Source organism: Nomia melanderi, chromosome 3, assembly GCF_051020985.1.
Source record: "Nomia melanderi isolate GNS246 chromosome 3, iyNomMela1, whole genome shotgun sequence".
Classification (NCBI taxonomy): Eukaryota; Metazoa; Arthropoda; class Insecta; order Hymenoptera; family Halictidae; genus Nomia; species Nomia melanderi.
In genome coordinates this window covers 22,864,406-22,885,621 of record NC_135001.1, presented here as the reverse complement: position 1 = coordinate 22,885,621, position 21,216 = coordinate 22,864,406, and the positions used below count along the sequence as shown (strand labels likewise).

The 21,216-nt window shown below is 32.4% G+C and overlaps 5 protein-coding genes across 7 annotated transcripts; 2 read left to right on the top strand and 3 right to left on the bottom strand.

Annotated features, from left to right (window-relative positions):
* Window positions 1-8: 8 nt before the first annotated feature.
* cnk (connector enhancer of ksr) lies at window positions 9-9,358 on the bottom strand. Its single transcript, XM_031982143.2, has 12 exons — window positions 9,149-9,358; window positions 7,979-8,568; window positions 7,565-7,675; window positions 7,240-7,490; window positions 4,943-7,155; window positions 4,718-4,847; window positions 4,155-4,652; window positions 3,929-4,072; window positions 2,918-3,600; window positions 2,458-2,856; window positions 2,156-2,385; window positions 9-2,038 (listed from the first exon to the last, which is right to left on the bottom strand). Exons 1-12 carry the CDS (start codon window positions 9,204-9,206, stop codon window positions 1,823-1,825), a joined length of 5,523 nt encoding a protein of 1,840 aa, XP_031838003.2. The 5' UTR covers window positions 9,207-9,358; the 3' UTR covers window positions 9-1,822.
* Window positions 9,359-10,039: 681 nt separating this feature from the next.
* On the bottom strand, window positions 10,040-10,871 carry LOC116429329 (uncharacterized). Its single transcript, XM_031982158.2, has 3 exons — window positions 10,619-10,871; window positions 10,329-10,523; window positions 10,040-10,237 (listed from the first exon to the last, which is right to left on the bottom strand). Exons 1-3 carry the CDS (start codon window positions 10,845-10,847, stop codon window positions 10,191-10,193), a joined length of 471 nt encoding a protein of 156 aa, XP_031838018.1. The 5' UTR covers window positions 10,848-10,871; the 3' UTR covers window positions 10,040-10,190.
* Window positions 10,863-13,065, top strand: Alg2 (alpha-1,3/1,6-mannosyltransferase Alg2). Of its 3 annotated transcripts, none has more exons than XM_076365360.1 (3): window positions 10,863-11,221; window positions 11,357-11,604; window positions 11,827-13,065. In XM_076365360.1, exons 2-3 carry the CDS (start codon window positions 11,362-11,364, stop codon window positions 12,805-12,807), a joined length of 1,224 nt encoding a protein of 407 aa, XP_076221475.1. In that variant the 5' UTR covers window positions 10,863-11,221; window positions 11,357-11,361; the 3' UTR covers window positions 12,808-13,065. The 3 variants fall into 3 exon arrangements, with proteins under 3 accessions (XP_076221475.1, XP_076221474.1, XP_076221473.1); XM_076365359.1 differs by having other exon boundaries at window positions 10,863-11,225; XM_076365358.1 differs by lacking the exon at window positions 10,863-11,221 and having other exon boundaries at window positions 11,236-11,604; window positions 11,827-13,048.
* Window positions 13,066-13,146: 81 nt separating this feature from the next.
* Spf45 (splicing factor 45) lies at window positions 13,147-15,165 on the bottom strand. Its single transcript, XM_031982147.2, has 4 exons — window positions 14,708-15,165; window positions 14,326-14,637; window positions 13,815-14,243; window positions 13,147-13,723 (listed from the first exon to the last, which is right to left on the bottom strand). Exons 1-4 carry the CDS (start codon window positions 14,822-14,824, stop codon window positions 13,436-13,438), a joined length of 1,146 nt encoding a protein of 381 aa, XP_031838007.1. The 5' UTR covers window positions 14,825-15,165; the 3' UTR covers window positions 13,147-13,435.
* Window positions 15,166-15,395: 230 nt separating this feature from the next.
* Window positions 15,396-20,785, top strand: CNBP (CCHC-type zinc finger nucleic acid binding protein). The gene is made up of 4 exons (XM_031982159.2): window positions 15,396-15,521; window positions 15,671-15,919; window positions 17,035-17,288; window positions 17,442-20,785. Exons 3-4 carry the CDS (start codon window positions 17,046-17,048, stop codon window positions 17,664-17,666), a joined length of 468 nt encoding a protein of 155 aa, XP_031838019.1. The 5' UTR covers window positions 15,396-15,521; window positions 15,671-15,919; window positions 17,035-17,045; the 3' UTR covers window positions 17,667-20,785.
* Window positions 20,786-21,216: the final 431 nt, after the last annotated feature.

The following is a 21,216-nucleotide window of genomic DNA, read 5'->3' as shown; positions in this document are numbered from 1 at the left end:
AATTAAAATTTGTAATAAAAATTAATAAAATTTTTATTTCACTTTTGCTGTAATAAGTCCTTCAATTAATAAGTTAATTCTTTTATATTCTACATTCCAGAAAATGATGTATAAAAAAGGGAATATAATGTAGAATTTTCTTTATATATGTATGTAGAAAATTTGATTTTGTCTAGTTATATCTCTGTGAATGTTAATCATGTAAATAAATTAATCATACTACTAATTACACTGAATTCATAACAAGATTTCGTGAAACATAATAAAACCATTCTTAATATATTTAAAATATGTATAATAATTACAAACTATTACAAAAATACAGAAAATACATTGTAAATAATTTCAATGACATATAGTTTTATAATACTTTCCAAAAATCTTTTGAGCATAAATTATTCTAAAAATCATATTCCTCAAATTACATTAAGAGTTAAAACCTGGACTTAGTTATATACAAAAATTGTTTAAGAAAGATATGTAGGCACTTTACACATCATCACATTGTATATAAGCATATGTGCGATATGTTAATATAGTGAGCAGCCTACACAATTAGTACAAGTCTTATCTCGATTCTGACAAAGAAATACAAGATATATATTATTTAAATTCTACAGGAAGAAAGGATATATAAAAATATGTTGTACATCAATAATTAAAATTCCAATGGAGAATTATATTAATACTTTTATGAAGATATTTACTGATCTTTCTTTGTATAAGGAATAGTGAGAATATTTGATGATAAAAATTTATATTTTCATTCAAAAGAAATACTGCAAATATAAAGCATATATGTAACTTTGTACTTGTGACAAAAAATATGGATTTAATGACACAATTACTTCTTTAATCATTCAGCTTTTTCATCTAATATTTTTGTCTAACTATGACAGAAAAGAGTGATTTGTTCCAGTTGTACAGACCACCTTATTCGCAAAATTATTAAAAAAATATTTTAAAAACCGTGCTATGCGATGATATTTCCTTGATTTTTTGTTTGAAATGCAATTTCTGTTATTCTTGCATGATATTAATATATAAGGACACTTCAATTATCTATACTTCAAACTAAGCGTTTGTTAATGTAATGTTCTATGTACATTTATAATAAAAAGGCTATCCCATTTCAGGAATGAAATAGAAATATACTGAAAATGACTAATGTGTATCAAAAATTAATTTTTATCCTGACATTGTAAATAGTTAATGCTTCCTATTTTATGTAATATATTTTACTTTTTGATAGTATTATATTCATCAAGTAATAAATTATTAAAGTTTGTTAATAGTTCTTTACATAATATAAGACTGGCCTAATAATGTTCTATATGTAAATATACGTTTACAATTAATGTAGAATTAAATAATTCATTTACAATGCTCTCGTAATACTCCTCTGAAGTATTTTGACGTGTCTTGAGTTAATTAGCTTATAATAACAATAATTACAAATAATAATAATAACAAAATGGAATTCATTCAAATTAGATACAACTGGTAGATCATCAAGTATGCCTACGAAGATAATAGTATGCGGTTTCGTTCATTTCAGTCGTCCACTCAATTAATTTGTATTCGAATTTTTCTGTATTAATCCGAGTGGATAGTTCACGATCTCAATTTCTATCAAATAATTTTGATAACGTTTGAGTGATTATAAAATGGACGGTTAAATTCGAATACTTTATAGAAAAATACTAATAAATTCTTAAATTTCTCATAAGAAACATCTGATTATATTAATGAATAGCGGGGGGGAAAAATCATCTTTGGCTGTTATAATATAAATTACTGATTTAAGACGTAATATCATTGGTTAATGAGTGTCACGATTTCTTTTATTACGATTACGTAATAACGAAGCGTCCAAGAGAGAATAGGTACCAGGTTCGAACACCGGTGGATATTCTAAACCAGGATAATCAGGTGGTGGTGACGTGGGTGGTGGTATATAAGGCAATGTTGGTGGATTCAATGAATGTCTACTTGTGCTCGTAAATCCTTTCTGGCATGCAGGATAATTTGTACCATTCTGGAAAGGAAATTTGTTATAGTAAAATTAATATTTCGTATAGCTAGCATGCAAAATATAATAACACGAGAACTTTATGCACATGAAAGTATAAACTGGATTACAGGTAATACTTACTTTTGACGTCAGGCTTGGAGTACACGGTGATGGTGTGTCAGGACTCCAATCGCTAACAAAACTAATAGAAGCGAAACTTTGACTATACGTTTGTGGACTATTTCCGCTAAAGGAACTAACGGATTGACTGATTCCACTATCACCAGGACTTTGGCTATTGGATCGACTGGGTAATCGTGATTGATTGTAACCTTTTTCTCTGAACAAGGCTCTGTGTAACCTTGGCGAACCTGTCAAAATGTAAAAATTATTACCACAAACATGGCCACGCTTGGCAGTTCAAAACAAAAATATTCATTTACCCAGTAATGTTTTCTGCGTTTCTTTAGGAAGGTCAAGCGTACAAGGTTTCTGTTGACACTTGTTACCAAATAAATTTCTCAAACGACTTGGTTTCTGGACCTGTTCACGTTTATCCAAATGCATTTCAAATGCAGCTGTCATTCCTTCTTGTTCAAATGGAGACGTTGGGATAGGCGGTGGCTGATACTGTGCTACATTTTTTAAACGTGTTTTGTCGGAATCGGTGTCCCTCTTATCGCTTCGCCGTAAAGAATCCAACCAATGTTTATCCGATAAAGAATGATCACGACGATTCGTTAAGTTGAAACTTCCTTTGCGACTTACAGTTGCTTCTTTCTTCGCGCGGTGTAGAGTCTCATAAATGTGATACGTAAGATCACTACTTGATCCGGAGCAACCTACAAAGGAAACTTATTATATTTATATTATACAAAATCATTATTTCAGTAGGAAACATACCGTCATTTCGGGCAAGTCGTTTTGATGCTGATTTCGTATCATCTACGAAGCTGCTAACATTCTTTGCTGAATAATAATCATACGATCTAGAGGTTTCTGTATGATTTGAAAATTGTGAATACATACAAGTATTGTTGTACTCGCAAGCCACATTATCTTGCCTGTCAAATGGTTCAACGATATCTGATTTGGTTTGATAAAAGGATGCTATTTGTTTTGAGTCGTTTGTAATATTCTTTAAATGAGGGTTCATTAAATAATTCATATAATTGGGTTCATTTGATTTCTTTTGAAGTGGATGTTTCGATGATTCTCCTCTATTATCGCATCTCTCCGAGTCAAAATCTCCGCTTAATTGTCTTGTATGTAAAGTATCCACGTTTCTTGCATATCCGTATGCAGTGTTATTGGTAACTTCACCATTTGCTTTACTTCGAGCATGTGTAATGTCATTACTGACCGCTGTATCGGTCACGGTTTTTGACTGATCGGTAATAGTTCCATTATCATGAAAATTTCTGTGTTGAACATGAACATGATCACTAGTTAAAGGTGTTATATGCGGAGACGCAGGTCTGTTTCTAATTATTGGTCTTCTATCATCTTGCTGTGACAACATAAATTCTTCCAATGTGATAAAACCCTGCAACTCTTCTGGTCTTCTACTTCCTCTAGTAATACACCTACATTAAAGATTAGTTTACTAGTGACATTAATGTATATTTACAATAGAAAGAAGTGTTCGCGAGAAGTACATTTAATTAAGGATACAGCAGAAGAAAGCCATGCACAAACCACTAACATGTAAAATAAAATTAATCAACGTTCTGTGTTAATTATTTTATTATAAAAGGTATAATGTAACAATTATCTTAATAAATTCAGGATTTATTTTTATTTATTTCTACAATTAAAAGAAATGTTACAACGGTAACATAAGTTTAGTAAAATACACAAATTGGAAAAAGAAATAGAATTGTTAGTTCTATAATGTGCAGTGTAAACATTTACCTGTCTGTTGTACGCCTATAATCACCCATATCTTGAGTACTACTGGACATATCAGTAGCACTTTGGGATGCACATAATCCATAAAATGTGCTTTCCGCAATTGTTATTTGTAAGTCTGATGAATTTGAAACCGATTCCTGCTTCCTAAAAAGAATCACAATTAAAAAAGATTCGTATTCAATTTGCATTTTACGCCAAATATTTCTTATGATATGTATACACTTACTTGTTGGGTGTAGATGTTGGCAGTACTCTCCTGTAACTTCTAAATTGTGCTGTTGGAACAGGTACATTGTGATTTCTTGTACCAAGAAATTTTAAATATTTTCTGTCTAAACTGGCACCACTTATTTCATGATCTTTATATCCGGTAGAGTCCTTACGAACAACTTTTTTCAACGAGCCAAATGATTTTTCTAAATTTGGCTTATATTCCGATGCTTGAACGTTTTTAACTTTGGGTTTTTGTTCGCCGTCGCTCTCATCCGTTTCACTGAATAGTGCACTATTTCTACTATGACTGTCAGCACCTAAAGTTGCTTTGTTAATTGCTTCCAACCATATAGTAAGAGTATCCTCAGTGTCTGCAGCAAAATAAAATACTGTTCCTGTATGGTAAACTTTGAATGCGTACTTTCTAGACTTTACTTCTAAAGCTCGGGACACAGTAAATCCTGTCAAAGCTATAAGACAATCTGCTTTCACGCTAGTTTGAGTTTTAAACCTATAAGTTACAATGGAGTAAGTATTTGCACAGTAAATATAAGAAAATATTATAATTAAACAAACCTGTATAAGGAGGAACATTTTAGGACAAACCAAGCTTTAGCCCATGCCCCGCCAGCACCCCTTGTACGATATGTTAACCACCCTTCCAAATCACCTGCACCTATATCTTTAACGGAAATATTTCTTCTCTCTAATAAAAATAATATATATATGTATATATGCACGTATTAATAAATGTAAGTGCTTACATATCATTAAATGATTACCATAATCTTAATTACTTACTTGCAAATAATATACTTCTTTTTCTACTACTTCTGGGACTACTACTAGATGATTTGCTTAAACTTCCATGCAGTCCAATGCTTCTGGCAACCATCATAGCTTTATTAACTACACCTTTTTCAAAATGTTTTTCTTTTTCATTACTTTTACATTTATGTTCCAAAAGTTGTAATTGCTTTGAAGAGCAAGAACCATCTAAAGAATCCATATTTTGGGAGTAGCATTCTAGATTATGACTTTCAATTGTTGAACTGGTGTAACCATATTTCTCAATAAAAGGTTCAAACTTATCACAGATAGATTTGTCTTCCTTCAATTGTTTATCATTGCATTCTATGAACGAAGAATCCATATTTAAACAAGGTCTATGCTCATTACCTAAGTTGTTTGCTTCATCAATGTATTCAATTGAGTTTTCTGTAAAATTATCACAAACATCTAAGTAGTCATGTTTTTCCAGAAGATCCACGTTATTTTTAATATGAGTTTCTGTATAATGTTCTTGCTTTTTTAAATCTCTTCTAACATTGGGTTTTTGAACTGGATAAAGTTTCTCTTGATCCTCAACAGTTTTCGAAATATTATTAAAATGTGAAGTCGTTAACTTTGTATAATATTTACGTGGAGGAGGGTCTGGAGGTATTAAATGAGATTTAGATTCAAGCTTTTTAGTAGATTCACTTTTCGTTTGCTCTACATATTTGACCGGCTGTGCTACATTTCTTTGATTAACTGAATCTTTAATATTTTTGTTATCATTTTGCATTTTTTGACTGATGTGCATTTGAGGAATGTTCTGAGTAATATTCTGTATATTATCTTCGATAGAACTGTAATCACAATTTGTTCGTGAATGCTCTGGAACTAGTGTTTTTTCTTTCATCAATATATTAGAAGATTTTTTTTCTATTAACTTCGAATGTTCTGCTGGTGCACAATTGAATGTTTGAAGAATTTTTCCAAAGCTACTTAAGTTCGAATTGCTTTCAATATTATTTTGCGCGCAATTATTAATTACCTCTAATTTATCTTCATTTATTTCATGTTTCAAAGTTGAATTACTTGCAAAACTTTGAGTATTAGACGCTTGTGATATATTCTCCGCTTCAGTGTTTGAATTATTCATTATATTTCTCTTGACATACTTATTTACATCAGAAATAATACATTCATTATTGCTTTGGTTATTTTCTATATTATTTCTATAACTTGCCTCAGTTATCTTATGTACAAATATTTTGGGCAAGTTGGATGGCAAAGATGTTTCAACAAATTGTTCTTTATTATTTTGTTCCTCATTCTTAACACTACTATAAACAATCGTATGAGTACTTTGTTCTTGATCACCAATATCTTCCAATTTTTGTTGATTATCTAAACTTGTAGTATTCAATTCAATATCAGTCTTACTCGTAAATACATTGCTTATATTATTTATAGATGACTCTAATGTATAAAATAATTTTTGTTTTCTGTCTTCAATGTTATCAACATCCATTAAATCATATGCTGGTGTACTATAACTCTTATCCAATTTACCTCGTTCTTTAACAGTACATGAACTAGACTCTTTACTGCATAGTATATTCTTATGATTACTATGTCTATCTCTAATAAAATTGTTGCACTCGTCTAAAGGCACACTTGTATCACCAAAATTATTATTGTTATTGGTAACATTAGCTGACGTCGGTGAGGTTTGGCTGGAAATGTTAGTACTATTAATAGTCAACGTGTCCTCAGAATTTTGAACGTTTTTGCTCTCGTCCTTTGCTTCGTGAATAACATTAATCTTATTATCAATCTGAGGAACATCGGATTTAACAGTTTTCTCTTGGAACTGTAACTTTTTATCATCAATTTGTACATCAGATCTCTTCCTTCTTTTACTCTGTTCTATGCTTAAGCATGATTGCGGCCGTAAATTTGAAGGGACATTATCTAAACCATGAGCACAAGATGCTGCTTTGTCTCGTAACTGAGAACTTGTACTATGTTCCTGTTTCAATTCTTTCCAAAATTGTTCAATATCAATTCCATGTTTAGTAGTGGGACTAGCACCAGTTATAGTAGCCCGTCTTTGAACAGAATTCCTTGGTTTTGTTGAATATAATCGAATCGATAGCGGTGGTTCTGCCTCACTATCAGAGTCACTACTATCTAATGTGTCTAAAATACTTGCAGGTTCTGGACTGGGATTCTTTGGCATGTGCCTAAACAAATTTTTAATCGATAGTATGCAGTGTAACAGATATAAAAGCAATATACGTATTTATATGTATATACATATATTATACCTTGGTAATGGCATTGTAAAATCTGGTATGGTCAATAACTCTGGCCTTGGCGATGGAAGATTATGTTGCCATCTTGTTGTATATGAAGTTTTTTTATTGCTTGGAAGTCGGTATGGTTTTATGTAAATTTGACCATATACCTTTGTATGTCGTGGTCTACGTTTTAAAGTTAACAATACTTCAGCAGGACTTTCACGGAATAATTCCAATAGATTCTTTCGTTCCCAACCAACAACAGTCTGATAGTTTACCTAAAACATTAATTTAAATAACGATTAAAATAGTCGGTCGAATTATTCTTATATAAATACCAAATTGAAATTACTTGAACTATTTCATCTCCTTCCTCCATTTTACCACACTGGTGAGCAGCCGATCCAAATTTAATTTCAGCAATTTGATGAGCTCCATGAAAGGATGGTAAAATATAAAAACCCTACAGAAATAATATTTGGAAATGTTAATGTTTCATACTAATAAAAATTATATTTTCATAATAATTTAATAATGTGCTATAGAACAATTATCTGGAAGTTAAAGTTGTGTCAAACCAATGACTGTAGGTTTATCTCTACCGGATGTAGCAGATTTATCTCTGAAGGATGTGTAGTAGATAATTTCTTCCACAATAATTATGAATATACTACATACATTACAGTTTTATTTTGACGAAGAGAAAGCAACATGGAAAACATAATTTTCCTTTAAATAGAATAATTATGATTACTTTTAAACTTACTAAGTCATCTCCTGGTTTCTTTTTTAATGTAGCCAAATCTAAGCTAGTTGGTTGCAATATCATAGGATCAGTAATATCCTGAATTATATAATCCGCTAATTTTGCCAGTTGCCCACAAATCGTTCTAATTTCTTCTATTGGTTTCTCTGCAAATCTATCTCTTTGGGCACATGTTGCCATTTCTAGAGCTAATTTCATCAATTCAACCTTTTTATCGTTATATTCTAGCTGTCCTGAAAATGGAGGACGATCGAGCCATCTCACCAAAGGCTTTACAGCCATTATAACAGATGCTACATCGGATAATGTTTGAGTGGTAACAGGTTTCGAGTCTGTTTGACGAGACAATTCATTTTGTAAACTATGTGCTTGGCAAGATAATCGTAATGCCAAAAGTTGTAGGTTCTCACGATCGAGCTCATAATGAAAATTTCTTAAATATTCTACAGCTTCTAGAATAATCTCTTGGTGGCCAAGTTTAAGCACTCCAAGATGTTCTAAATCTTCTGGTCTTAGATTCAATAACTGTTGTCCATTGACACCATGGTTTGTGAAACTATGTACATAAGGAAGTACAGAATTATCTAAACCTAAAACAAAAGTTATTGTTACTTCATGAAAGTTTCATTGACTTAGAAAAAAACATAAATACTAATAACATTCTATATGGATAAACAAAGTAAATTTGATTTAAAAAAACATTAAACCATAAGAAAATTTTGGATTATTTTTCAAAATAATAAAAATAACTTTAAAACATTATAAAATGACGGACAATTTTGAACATTCTCCCTTGTATCTAGTATATTAGAAAAAATAATATTCATAAAAACGCATGTAAACAAAGGTCTAACAAATTCTACAGAATCGAAAGTAGTTTCTTCTTTTGATCATAAGTTATCATTACGATAAGAATAATCATTTTTCTAAGTAACACTGTGTCCATAAAACAAGTATTTGTGATGGGTGATTAAGTGAATCACCACTGTTTTACACAAGTAATAAAGTGATTGATCGAACGGAGAGAGAGGAGAGAAGAGAGATGCGGGCGTAAATGCCAAATGCATTTTCACGAGGAAATTTCAATGATTAGCAAATAGCGAAAATCATTCATTTTTGAATATATAGCGAAAGGTACACTAATTCTATAGAAAGCACAACTTTTCACACCTTTTAACCATTCGCACACTTGATCAGTTTTCCATTCAGCAACATTAACATACGCCATGACCTGACCATGTATTGAATCACAAAATACTAAAGATTCTGCTCGTCTTCAATCGTTCTAATTTCCAACTCGCCCCGTCGATAACTGTTAAATACTTGATTCAACAATAACTGTATGTATTGCATTACATGATAGTTCAAAATAATTGCGTTACGCTGCGCTTTTGTCGCCTCCAAGTTGACAACTTTACGAGGTTACTTTATAATTCTATCGAAGTTGCAAATTTCTTATTAACATTTTTATACGTTAACACCTCAAAACAAATAATAATATAAAAGTCTCGTTATATTTCCATTAAAATTGTATTAATGTTAATCACTAGCTATTATTTTGTAACTATTGAATCTATTTTATATAGTTGGTAGTTCTTATTCGGTGTTACATCAATAACTCTTAAACGACACTAATTTATCATATCAATATTTAAAATATGTATTTCCTCATGGCATTTTATTTATAACGCAATTTTAAATAATATTTACATACAATACAATAGAATACAATGCAATACAATATATATGACATATTGATACATTTTAAAATATATGTGAATATACAATATACATACGCAATACTTAAATCATTTAATATATTATCAATGGAAGAATTTTAGATAGACAATAATACCAAGAATAGCTATTTCTAATAATATTATTAGAATCAATACAAATTTATTCATTAATATCCTTCTTCGCATAATGTTTAGTATTCTTTTTGTTTTATCTAATTCTTCATCTGTTTCTGATAATCTCCTCTTTGCTCTCAATAATCGCTCTCTTTGTTCACTTAAATCAGATATTACTTCAGTTGCTATATTTTCACTCTCAATTGCAACTGCTTGAGATCTGGCAATTGATTGCGCAGTAGATGTCAATGATGCATTGCCTGATAGCAATGTACGTCGATGCTCTTCTTCCCAGTTGATTCCAAAATTCATTGTGATAATATTAATAAAACGTACTTGCAACAAAAGACAAAATTCGTTTACATTCCAAGATCCATCATAATTTCTATGAATTCACTTTCATTAACTGTAATCATAAATACACAACATTATTTTACAATATTTTAAAAATATAAAACAAAAAACACATCAAATTTATTGATCTCAATATTTTTTACTAGAATTATCTTGATCCAAATCGAACTCTTTGATCATAAGTTCCATCTCTTCGAGTGTTAAGTCACATTCAAGTTTTCCATTCAATTTTTGTAGATCTTCTAAAGTTATCTTATCACGCATAGAATCATTTGTAAATAATTTAAATGCATGCTTTATTTCATCTAAAATACTTCGTTTACTGAATTTTTCTAATACTGTACAAAAATGAAAATTGTATAAATCAATAAATATACAGTACACAAATATTTTTCCAATTAATTTAATTTAATTAATATCTCACGGAACGTACCAACATAATTAAAATCGTCAAAAGAAATTTTATTACAACCGTGCTTATCGTACATTCGCATAATCGCTAAAATATAGGATTTTTTAACTATAAAACCTAAAGCCTTCAATACAGCTTTCACTTCATAATAATCTAAATACCCATCACCATCGTTATCCATCAAACGAAATAACTCTTTCAATCGTTTTTTATCATTTTCCATAATTATACTTTTTTTAATGTTCGACATAATTAATAATACTTATTTAAACAAGATTACCTTTGTATTAAATCGAAGAGGACGATAAAATTTATCAACTTCTACTGTCATTCATTGATTGCAGACAATTTTGGTTAGCAGCACTCACTTGTTCCTGACTAACAATCTACATTTTTTTCCATTAATATTAAAATTTTTTAAAAAGATTGTAACAGCATAGATTTTCTGCTATGTACATATATACATATATACATATATACACAATATATACACACACACATTTATATGTATATATACGTTGAAAATTTATGAAATCTTTTGGCAATTCTTATGATTTGACAAGCGCGATGCTACATACATCAACTATAGACGTTGTATTAAAAAGAGCCTTAAAAGTCTAACAGGTAGGTAAGTATGCATTATATAGAAAGTAGTATGTATCTATATAAGTACTTATGTAGTAGAGACTCCGAACCGCTTGTGCCACTGTTGCATTGTATTGTTGGTTTCAAATGTTATATTTATTGTTACTCAATTAGTAAAAATGACACGAATTACATTCTTACATCCGGACCTTGGAATTGGAGGAGCTGAACGATTGGTAGTTGACGCGGCATTAGCCTTAAAAAAAAAGGGTTATGATGTTAACTTCGTGACAACTCATCACGATCCGGAGCATTGCTTCTCTGAAACCAAAGATGGAACATTTCCTGTAACAGTTGTAGGAGACTGGTTACCCAGGCATATTCTGGGTAGATTTTTCGCACTTTTCGCTTACATTCGAATGGTGAGCTAATTTTTTTTTTTTCTACTTAACATTTGATTTGCTTTAATACATTACAGACTTATTTTGTCTTACTTGTTTCAAAGATGCAATGAATGTCGAGATTTGGATTTTGTTTTTAAAATAACGTGCATTTTCCTTTCATATCATATGTATTAATATTTTATCATAAGAGCGTTTATAAATGGCTTTTGTAAATTGGTTTCAATGTTGATCTCTTTTCAGATATATGCCGCTATTTACATCATTTTTTGTGAACATCGACCAGAAATTGTATTTTGTGACTTAGTTTCTGTTTGCATTCCTATTTTACGTTTAAGAATTCCACATGTAATATATTATTGTCATCATCCAGATCAGTTACTCTCACAACCAAATGGCATTAGTAAGCAGATATACCGAATACCACTTAATTATTTTGAAGAAATCACAACAGGAATGGCACATAAAGTATTTGTAAATAGTTTATACACGTGTCGTGTATTTAAGGATACTTTTAAGAGGTTACAAGTTCAACCTGAAATCTTGTATCCTTCAATCAATACAGAGTTTTTTGATAAAACTAGAATCATATCTTTGGAAAGAGTATTAGATAGAAAGTTACCATCAGACAGTGTTATATTGCTATCAATTAATAGATACGAACGTAAGAAAAATTTGGGATTAGCTATAGAAGCATTGGCAGAACTGAAAAAATATTTATCAGATGAAGAATATAAAAATGTGTATTTGATTATGGCTGGTGGATATGATAAAAGAGTTGAAGAAAATGTAGAATATTATTTGGAATTAATAGGGCTTGCAGATGAATTACATGTTACAGAGAAAGTGATATTTCTTCGTTCTCCTTCAGATATTGATAAAGTATCTATCCTAAATCATTGTAAAATTTTAATATATACACCATCAAATGAACATTTTGGTATTGTCCCTCTTGAAGCAATGTATACAAGTAAACCAGTAATTGCTCACAATTCTGGAGGTCCAAAAGAATCTGTTGTTTCTGGGGTAACTGGATTTTTAGTTGAGTTATCTGGTGATGCATTTGCTTCGAAGATAGCTTATTTGATTAAAAATCCAAGTTGCATACAAAAATTTGGTAACATGGGTAAAGACAGATTTATTGAAACTTTTAGTTTTGCTGCATTTAGTGCTCAATTAAATGAAGCAGTTGAACATTTAATTAACAATAAGAAAGAAAAATAAAGCTATAATAACTACATTTTTATATCTCTGAAATAAATATTTAAATTGTTACATTTTAATTATATTTTTTATATTGAATGAATGTATGGTGACTGTGTCAAAGATATAAGATGGTATCATATATAAACTTTTACAAGATAGACTGCACTGCAACTGTAACTTATTGTATTTTTAATACTAGAAAAATTGTTTCCATTTTTGTTTTATATTCATCTTAATTTTTATTATATTAGTTTCTATTTTAACACAGTAGAATATTTATTAGTTTATTTATTTTGAAGATAGAAATTTTTTCATATATACTCATTCTTTATGTTTATCATGCACATGATCTTTATACTATGTTCATGAAAAGATCATTAATTGTACGATATATATAAAATTGTTTAAACTATATTACAATTTATTCAATTTGAAATTAAGTATAATTTGTAATGTTTCTTAATATGTTGACTTCCATGTATATTTTTCCATGTTTTCCATTGCATCCGAAATTTATCTTATGTTAATTATAACATAAGCATGATAGTGAAATTGTGATATGTTGGGCAATTTATTACATAATAGTCAACACATTAATTTGAAACAATTCTTTTGTTGCATTTATTAAGTAATGTTCAGTAAGAAGTTAATCCATTAATTGTGAACTGTCAAGTTTTTCACTGGAATAAAAACCTGCTTTAACTTGTCTTCCACCAAAAAAACGTCCATTCAAATCGACAACAGCCTTAATAGCACTTTCTATTCTCTTGAATTCTACAAAGATTCGAACTGCTTCTTCTGGAGCAACTTCTGTTACTTCATGAATAATAACACGTGCAACATCACCATATTTTGTGTTACATTCATCTTTGACTTCAGGTTCAAGATCATCGTCTACTTCACCAGGACCAACCATATTGCGTAGTAAGACAACCTAATTTATAATTAACAGAATATTAAGTAACAACATTAAAAAATAATATTCTAAATCATTTATGATATCCACTACTTTCTTAAAATGTTACCTTGCTTGGACATTTCATTATTTCTGTAATACTAGGCTCCTCAGAAGGTTGCAGTGCAGCAGCCTGTTGTGGAGGTGGTGGAGAAACAGCAATAGGTGGTGGAGGAGGCATAAGTTGTTCTCTTTCCCCAACAATTCTACCACCTCTTTTACTAGTTTTTTCTACTTGTAAAGCAACAGACATTCCTTGTTCTTTTTTACCAAGACCTTGACCTTCCTTAAAACCATATTTGGCCATTATTTTTGCTGCTACGGATGATGTTGCGTATCCTATATTAGTAGCTTGTCTTGGTGCTGGTGGTGGCAGATCGGAAGATTCTTGTAAAGAAGGTGGTGGTGCTATAGCTGCTCCTCCTGCAATACCTCTGGATGTTGGAGTCCTTTCCTCATCCCTCTCAGGAGGTATCATTGTGTTATTTCCAGAAGAAGTCTAAATATACACTTGTGTTACTCCATGTACAAAGAAACTTGACTTGTACAGTTTTATTTAAACATTAAATGTCCCATATTACCTGTGTATCTTCAAAACGTGAACTGTCACGTCTTCTCTTACGCATTTCAGTTTCTTGATCATGTTCTCTATCACGTAAATCCCTTAATTCCTTAACAACTTTGTCGTATTCATTGGGCCACATAGGATCATATTCATTTATTACATTCCAATCGAATTCACCACCTATTCCAATACTGCTAACGCTACTGGAAGAAAGTGGATTATTATGTGGCCCATCATCATCTCTATCTGCATTTCGATTTGATTTTGACTTTAAATCTATTACAGGTGCTAATACTGCTGTGGCTTTTCTATATTGTTCACGCTTCGGCTACACATGTAACATAATAACAATTTTAAATGTTGTCATGATTCAATTGTTATTACGTAAAAAAACTTACCTGTGTAGTAGCGGCTTTTTTTAATTGTAATTGAGATTGTAATAACTTAATGCTAGATGACCATCCAGCCACCTTTTCGGATGTTCGATGCTTATCAAAATCATCGTACAATGACATTGTGTTCAGCTATTATATGTCACGTTTCCATTAAAACATCGTACTTAATTTTAAAGTAAAAGCTGTTTCGAGACGATAAATAATATTGTTCGATGTATAATTAAAATAAAGGAAATGGTATTTCATAAAATTTCATGAAATCAGTGATTGACAGGTATTTTTATAAAAGTGTATAATCTTAATTCTCATCAACGTTCCAAAAAAGTATTCTTACTTTTCTGCGTTTTCTTATTGACAATTAAAATACTAGCATTAGAGGTTAGTATCCGCCTACAGCGTCTATGTATTTGAACAGTTTATACATGTATATTAGAAATCCTTAAGAAGAAATGCGACTAACTTCAAGGGATTTAAAACTGATCTCGAACTTTTCCAAGACTAAGGAATAAATAATAAAGTTTTATATATTTTAAAAAGAAAATTATATAAAATAAAATAATAAAATCAAGCAATTTCTAATATAAGATGCATCAGTTTCATGTTTAATGTGGCATTTGAATTTTTAATAAAACCGTGTCAGCGTCAAGTTGGCAGGTATGAAGACATTTCACTGGAGAAATTAGATTTGTCTCTAGATTTATGTTGGTCATAAATACGTTATAGTAGGGGTGATGGCGTTTCGGTCGGGCATGTAGTGATTGAAGTTCACGCTTGGAGTGGGGAAGAAAGGAAAAGAGAATATCACGTTTTACTCGAGGTCTGTTATAGAATATATAAAATTAACTTAACAAAGCTTATCCGAGAAATTTGGCCTTAAATCTTAGACAATTTCGATGTAAAATAACGTTTTCATTAAAGAAATTCGATATTATTGAACAATTTTGGAAGAACGATTATTGTGCGTAGCCCTCTGGTAGCGAGTTCAAGAGGCGTTGTCGCTACAATCGTCACAGTTGCAACGGGAGTTTGGCGGGCAACGTAGGGACGATTGGCCAGTCTTCCCTCTTGTAGTCGATGGTCACCGCAATCATCCGGCTGAGTATCGGTTCGAGTTTTCCCAGGAAAACACTACTTCTCGCGGACCCATTGTCCCCGACGCGTCGGCGAAGCCCAACGGAAGGAGGATTCTTCGTGCATATACATCAAGCACCCAAGGTAAGTCGCTACGCCAACAGCAAATGTTGCTTGCTGTAATGATCCCGACTCCGCGGTTCTTTCCGTGCAATTTCACACGTGGTCCTCGACTTCAATTCAATTTCTCGTTACACGGTAAATGAATATTCGCTTCGCTTCGCCGATTCCGCTGAAAAAATTTCTTTTCGCCGTTGAATCCGTTTCATTACGATTTGCCTTGCACATATACCTCGCCCTCGACTAATCTTTCCTTTGGCCAGGCAAAAAAAGCGCAGTACGGCGTCAGTCTTGGATGCCATCTTCGCGCCGTGGCGTACTTGCGTACCACCACTGCAAAGTGGGGGCGATAGAGCCACGTTGTACTATGGACGGCAATTCTTTGAGGGTTTTATGGAAAAATAATCTCTAGCGATTATTAATTCGTTCGTAAAATATTACTGCGCCCACCGAAATCCCCGAAATCGGAAATGGTGTCCATTGTACGCGACGCTCGCCACGGACACGTGTATTCTATGTACTCCCCGAGAATGGATGGATGTACGATGCCATTTTATCTTGTTATTCAAAATAGCTTATATTTCGTCAGATTCATCCTTTTCCCGTTAATTGCACACACACAACTTCAGCATTTTTTTCGAAGATATTAAACATGAGAATAATTTTCGTCCGATTTTCTCTCGTATTCCTAGTTACTTTTATAATCTAATTTTTATATCCCATTTTTTTTCCACATTTCTCCGTTCACTTTTTTTTTACGTGAAATTTTTAGAAACGCTTTTCCCTCGAATAATAGTCACCAAAATCGGAGTACTTGAAATTTTATTCGAGTATTATGCGTTACTACGAGATTTATAACAATATAATATATTTTTAACAATTAAGGCGTTTTATTTGTTTAACTCTATTTCTATGATACCTCGTATTTTAATTTAAGAATATGTTTCTCACTTGTATTGTAATTATTGATGAAGGTTCATTATGGTTGTATTGTATAATAACTTGATCAAGTTGTTCACATATCATCCCACACAAAGATGATACGAATAAAATATATTTTTCTCAAAAGAGAAGAAATCTTTGAATCCAAACATGTAAGGCAGGATTGTGTACAAAACATTGGATAATCATTTTTACAGATTTATAAACCATGAGTTCGAGCGCTTGTTACAAGTGTAACCGGATGGGCCATTATGCTCGGGAATGTCCACAAGGAGGTGGAGCTGGTGGTAGAGGTGATCGTGGACGTGATCGAGAAGGTGGTTTTGTTCGAGGCCGCGACAAATGCTACAAGTGCAACCAATTTGGGCATTTCGCACGCGAATGCAAGGAAGATCAAGACCTATGCTACCGTTGCAATGGCGTTGGACATATTGCAAAAGACTGCCAACAGGTTATTAGAAACTTTAATTTCCTCGTTATATTTGATATTTTTTAAATATAATTTTCATAATGCAGCGCGCAAGAATTTATGATAGGTACTCATAAATTCATACGTTCACATTGATAAGTCATGTTATGTTATAATCTGAAGTATTTTGAACAGGGGCCTGAGATGAGCTGTTTTAACTGCAACAAGACTGGCCATATTGCACGTAGCTGCCCGGAGGGTGGCAATGATTCTGGACGCTTCGCCATGCAAAGTTGCTACAATTGCAATAAGACAGGTCATATCGCTCGCAACTGTACCGAGGCTGGTGGAAAGACGTGCTACATTTGTGGCAAAACTGGTCACATAAGCCGTGAATGTGATCAGGATGACAGGAAGTAGGATATAACCGGAATCCGTGCCGCTCGCTTAACGATAAGCCGTTTACCGTCGCGCGCGCTATTACCGGGAATTGTAGCTAGGTAGGGATATGCGAACGTGTGTCTCGTTGATGCGTATAACCGCTAAAAACGTGTTTCGTCATAATCGTTCGAATTTCAATCTCTCCATGCCCAACTCCCGGAAGCCCATTTTATTCCTAGTTTCTTTCCCCTCTAAACATCGTTGTTCTCTTCGCAAGGGTTTTTTCTTATAATGTCTTTGTTTTTATTGCTGTTACACTACACCGTACATGCGCGCGCGCGCACAAAAGTACATTTACACATAGGACACATTCAAGCATTACATGAATACACACACTATTACAATGTAATAATATTATAAACATTCGATTGAATTAGAGTAGAGACATGAATCCTCTGTCCCCTGACCTTCAAACTATCTCGTACGCGCATTATTTTGTGATGCAAGATGTATGGATTCTTAAATATGCTTTGTAAAAGAACGTTCAACTCAGGTCGACAATTTCTGTTGGCCATGTTTTGTCAGCTTAACTGGAGATGCTTTTTTACGTTCGTTGGTGATTCACATTGAAACGAGAAAGATAATGAGATGATAAAAATTAACAAGATAGTTACATTTTTTGTACATGAGAGGGATATAAAAACTGACGAAAAAGAAAAAAACAGTTGTGATAAGTCCAATATTATGTTCCTTTTTCATATCCACGCATCTTGTATCCGGTCCTCCCTCTCGAACTCTCTAGCAACTCAAAAAAATGAAGAAAAAAAAAAGAATAAGAAATTCAGAATTAATGGGAAAGGAAGTGAAAATGCCGGCCCTGAATACATATAAATAAGGTTTAGTAACGCCAGTTTTTAATGTGTAAGGATGTAACGAGGATCATTGAACCATTACTTTTGTAATGAATCTAGTTTCAGATCTCAGTGAAAACTGCACAATTGTAAGATTGTCAGTGTTTACTAGTTTATATACAGTTATACTTGATCTACGTATTAGATTCTGATAAACTAGGACATAAGTGTGCTTTTTATGTCAAATTCTTCAAATGAAGATGAATGTAAGTACTGGTATGATCGTCAGTGGTTATATTAAAACACGTATATATGTATATATACATATAAACACAGAAGTCTACGCAAGGTTGCACATTTTCTACCTAAAATCATAATTGTTGTATTGAGCGTCGCCATTGTTCATACTATCAGTGATTGTTACACAGACTTCAAAGGATGCAGTTGCATTTTACCTTACTACATCCTTACACATGGTGAAATGTGTTTCGTTACTAGGTATATGTATATATATATATGCACATATGTGTATACATATATACATACGTATGTGCAGGAGCTGTATTTTGTACTGTAAAAAGCTAGATATACTCTGGTCGTTGCTGGTGACTAATTCTAACGATCCTTTTATTTATATATCACAGAAAAAACGGGAGTTATATTTTCATGTATAAAGTACCGCACTAATCTTTTTTTTATAAGTTCTAGAACGAAAAATTTTTAGATCACGATTTGTCTAGTATTTTTTTTCCGAACGTCTGCCGAAAATCATGAAGTGTTAAAGAGAATAATAATAATAATAAAAAAAAATGATGAAGAAGATGGAAACAAGTGTAGCGCATTTAAAAGTCTCGAATATCTCTCTCCGAATATTGTGTGGTTGTAGGAGATTATTAGGTTTACTACAAGTACAAAGATGTGCTAAGTTTTTCTAAAAAAAAAAAAGAGAAAAAATAAAGAAGATGGAAAAAAGAGGGCATGAATGAGTCTAATAGGAAACAGAATAGACTGCAACAAATTTTATGGTGACACCGCGCTTATAAATAAATGAGAGCAGTTGTTGGAGTGTAAATTAACGATGTCCCTAAATACTTTGCGACTCGTTTCGCCGAACGAGCAAATTAAATTTAAATTAACAAGATCGTTCGCAGATCTTTATTCAGTCTAGGTGGATTGGGCGTGCACACGTTATGCATGTGTTGGTCCATGTCAATATTCAAAACAAAAAAAAGAAAAAAGCAAGCAAACAAACAAACAAACAAACAAACAAATATTCTTTCCCAAAACGATTCGACGGATCACGGATTCACGCATGCAAAACCTGTACACAAGAGTACACTGATACTTTTACCAGCAGCGACAATGTGTATTAATGTTCAGAAGTTGGGCGTGCCTAACTTGGTGGAACTGATGGCGACTTGTGCGTCGTATTGTGTAGTACAGGTGTCCTGCAACAATTTTATACACTTAACTGTTCGGGACTTAAACCGATCTCATACATGATTTTGGTAGTAGTAATCAGTGCGCTAGTGCGTCTGACGAGATTTGGAGGATCAAAAATTGTGTATTTCGCTAATGGACCGTAACCTTTGGTGCTCTCATTCGATGAATTTGGACTTTAAATGTGTCAGGATCAAAGAGTCCGCGCGAACAATTTTTGCTTTCGTTTCATTGACCAATATGTTGTATAGTTTGAATATTTCGCGTGTACACGGATAACATGGTTTATCATGTAAAGATGACCGACGCCTTACTATGTAGGGTGTCGACGACCGGGGGTAAATAACATACATTGAAGAAAGGTACGCGATTTAGACGTGGGGTTCATTGTGGTGGCACCGGAGGTTCAGATAAGCATATAAAGAAAAAAAAAAAAATGAGTGCGATAGGGCACCTGCGCTTTTGTCTCTGCTACAAGACTTACGTACGAACATTGTAAAGAATACGACTGTTACAGTGTATGAACTAATTCGATTGGTGTATAACCGATCACAGCTCGACTTATATTAATCTATTAATACTTAAAGGAAGAAAATGAAGACGATGATGAGGAAAAAAGTAAGCTACAAAGTAATAAAGGATTGCGGAGTATTTGAAGTTATGTTTTTAAACTGAATTTTTGAAATAGAATGTGTACGGAGAGGCAAAAACGAGATCTTGTTTTTTTTTCTGTTCCCCACATGTTTATCTATTACTGGTATCTACGAATATGAAGGTGTACTATATAAAATATATTTCATCTGTATTATTTATATTTCAGTTGGCAAAGGAGATCGATTATTAATAAAGTATAAATGTATAGCTTTCCGTTTTAGTTGTTCATCCTTTTGTACATGTACTTCTGTGTGGTCTTTCTCGGCTCGGAACCTTGATACGTTTTTATTACAACGAAAATTCGTAATTTCCAACGATACGTCTTTCAATCGACGTTTCCCATCGAGCGAACCGTGTATTCTTGTAGTTTTACCGCATTCTTATACATTCGTTTCTCGCGAGACTACAAAAATAAATTTACGTGACATATGCTTCGACCAACGCTTCAGAAAATTGAAAATGTCGGAGGATCGAAATTACCCCAGAGTCTATACGAAAATAATTTTATCCGAACAGTTTATCTTCCACGTTAAAATACGATTTTATTTCCGTCGATGTTCGCGATTCGAAATCCTACAGATTTTAGAGGGCAACGGAATTCGTTCCTTGAAATATTTATAATCGTGAAAAATATAACAGTAATG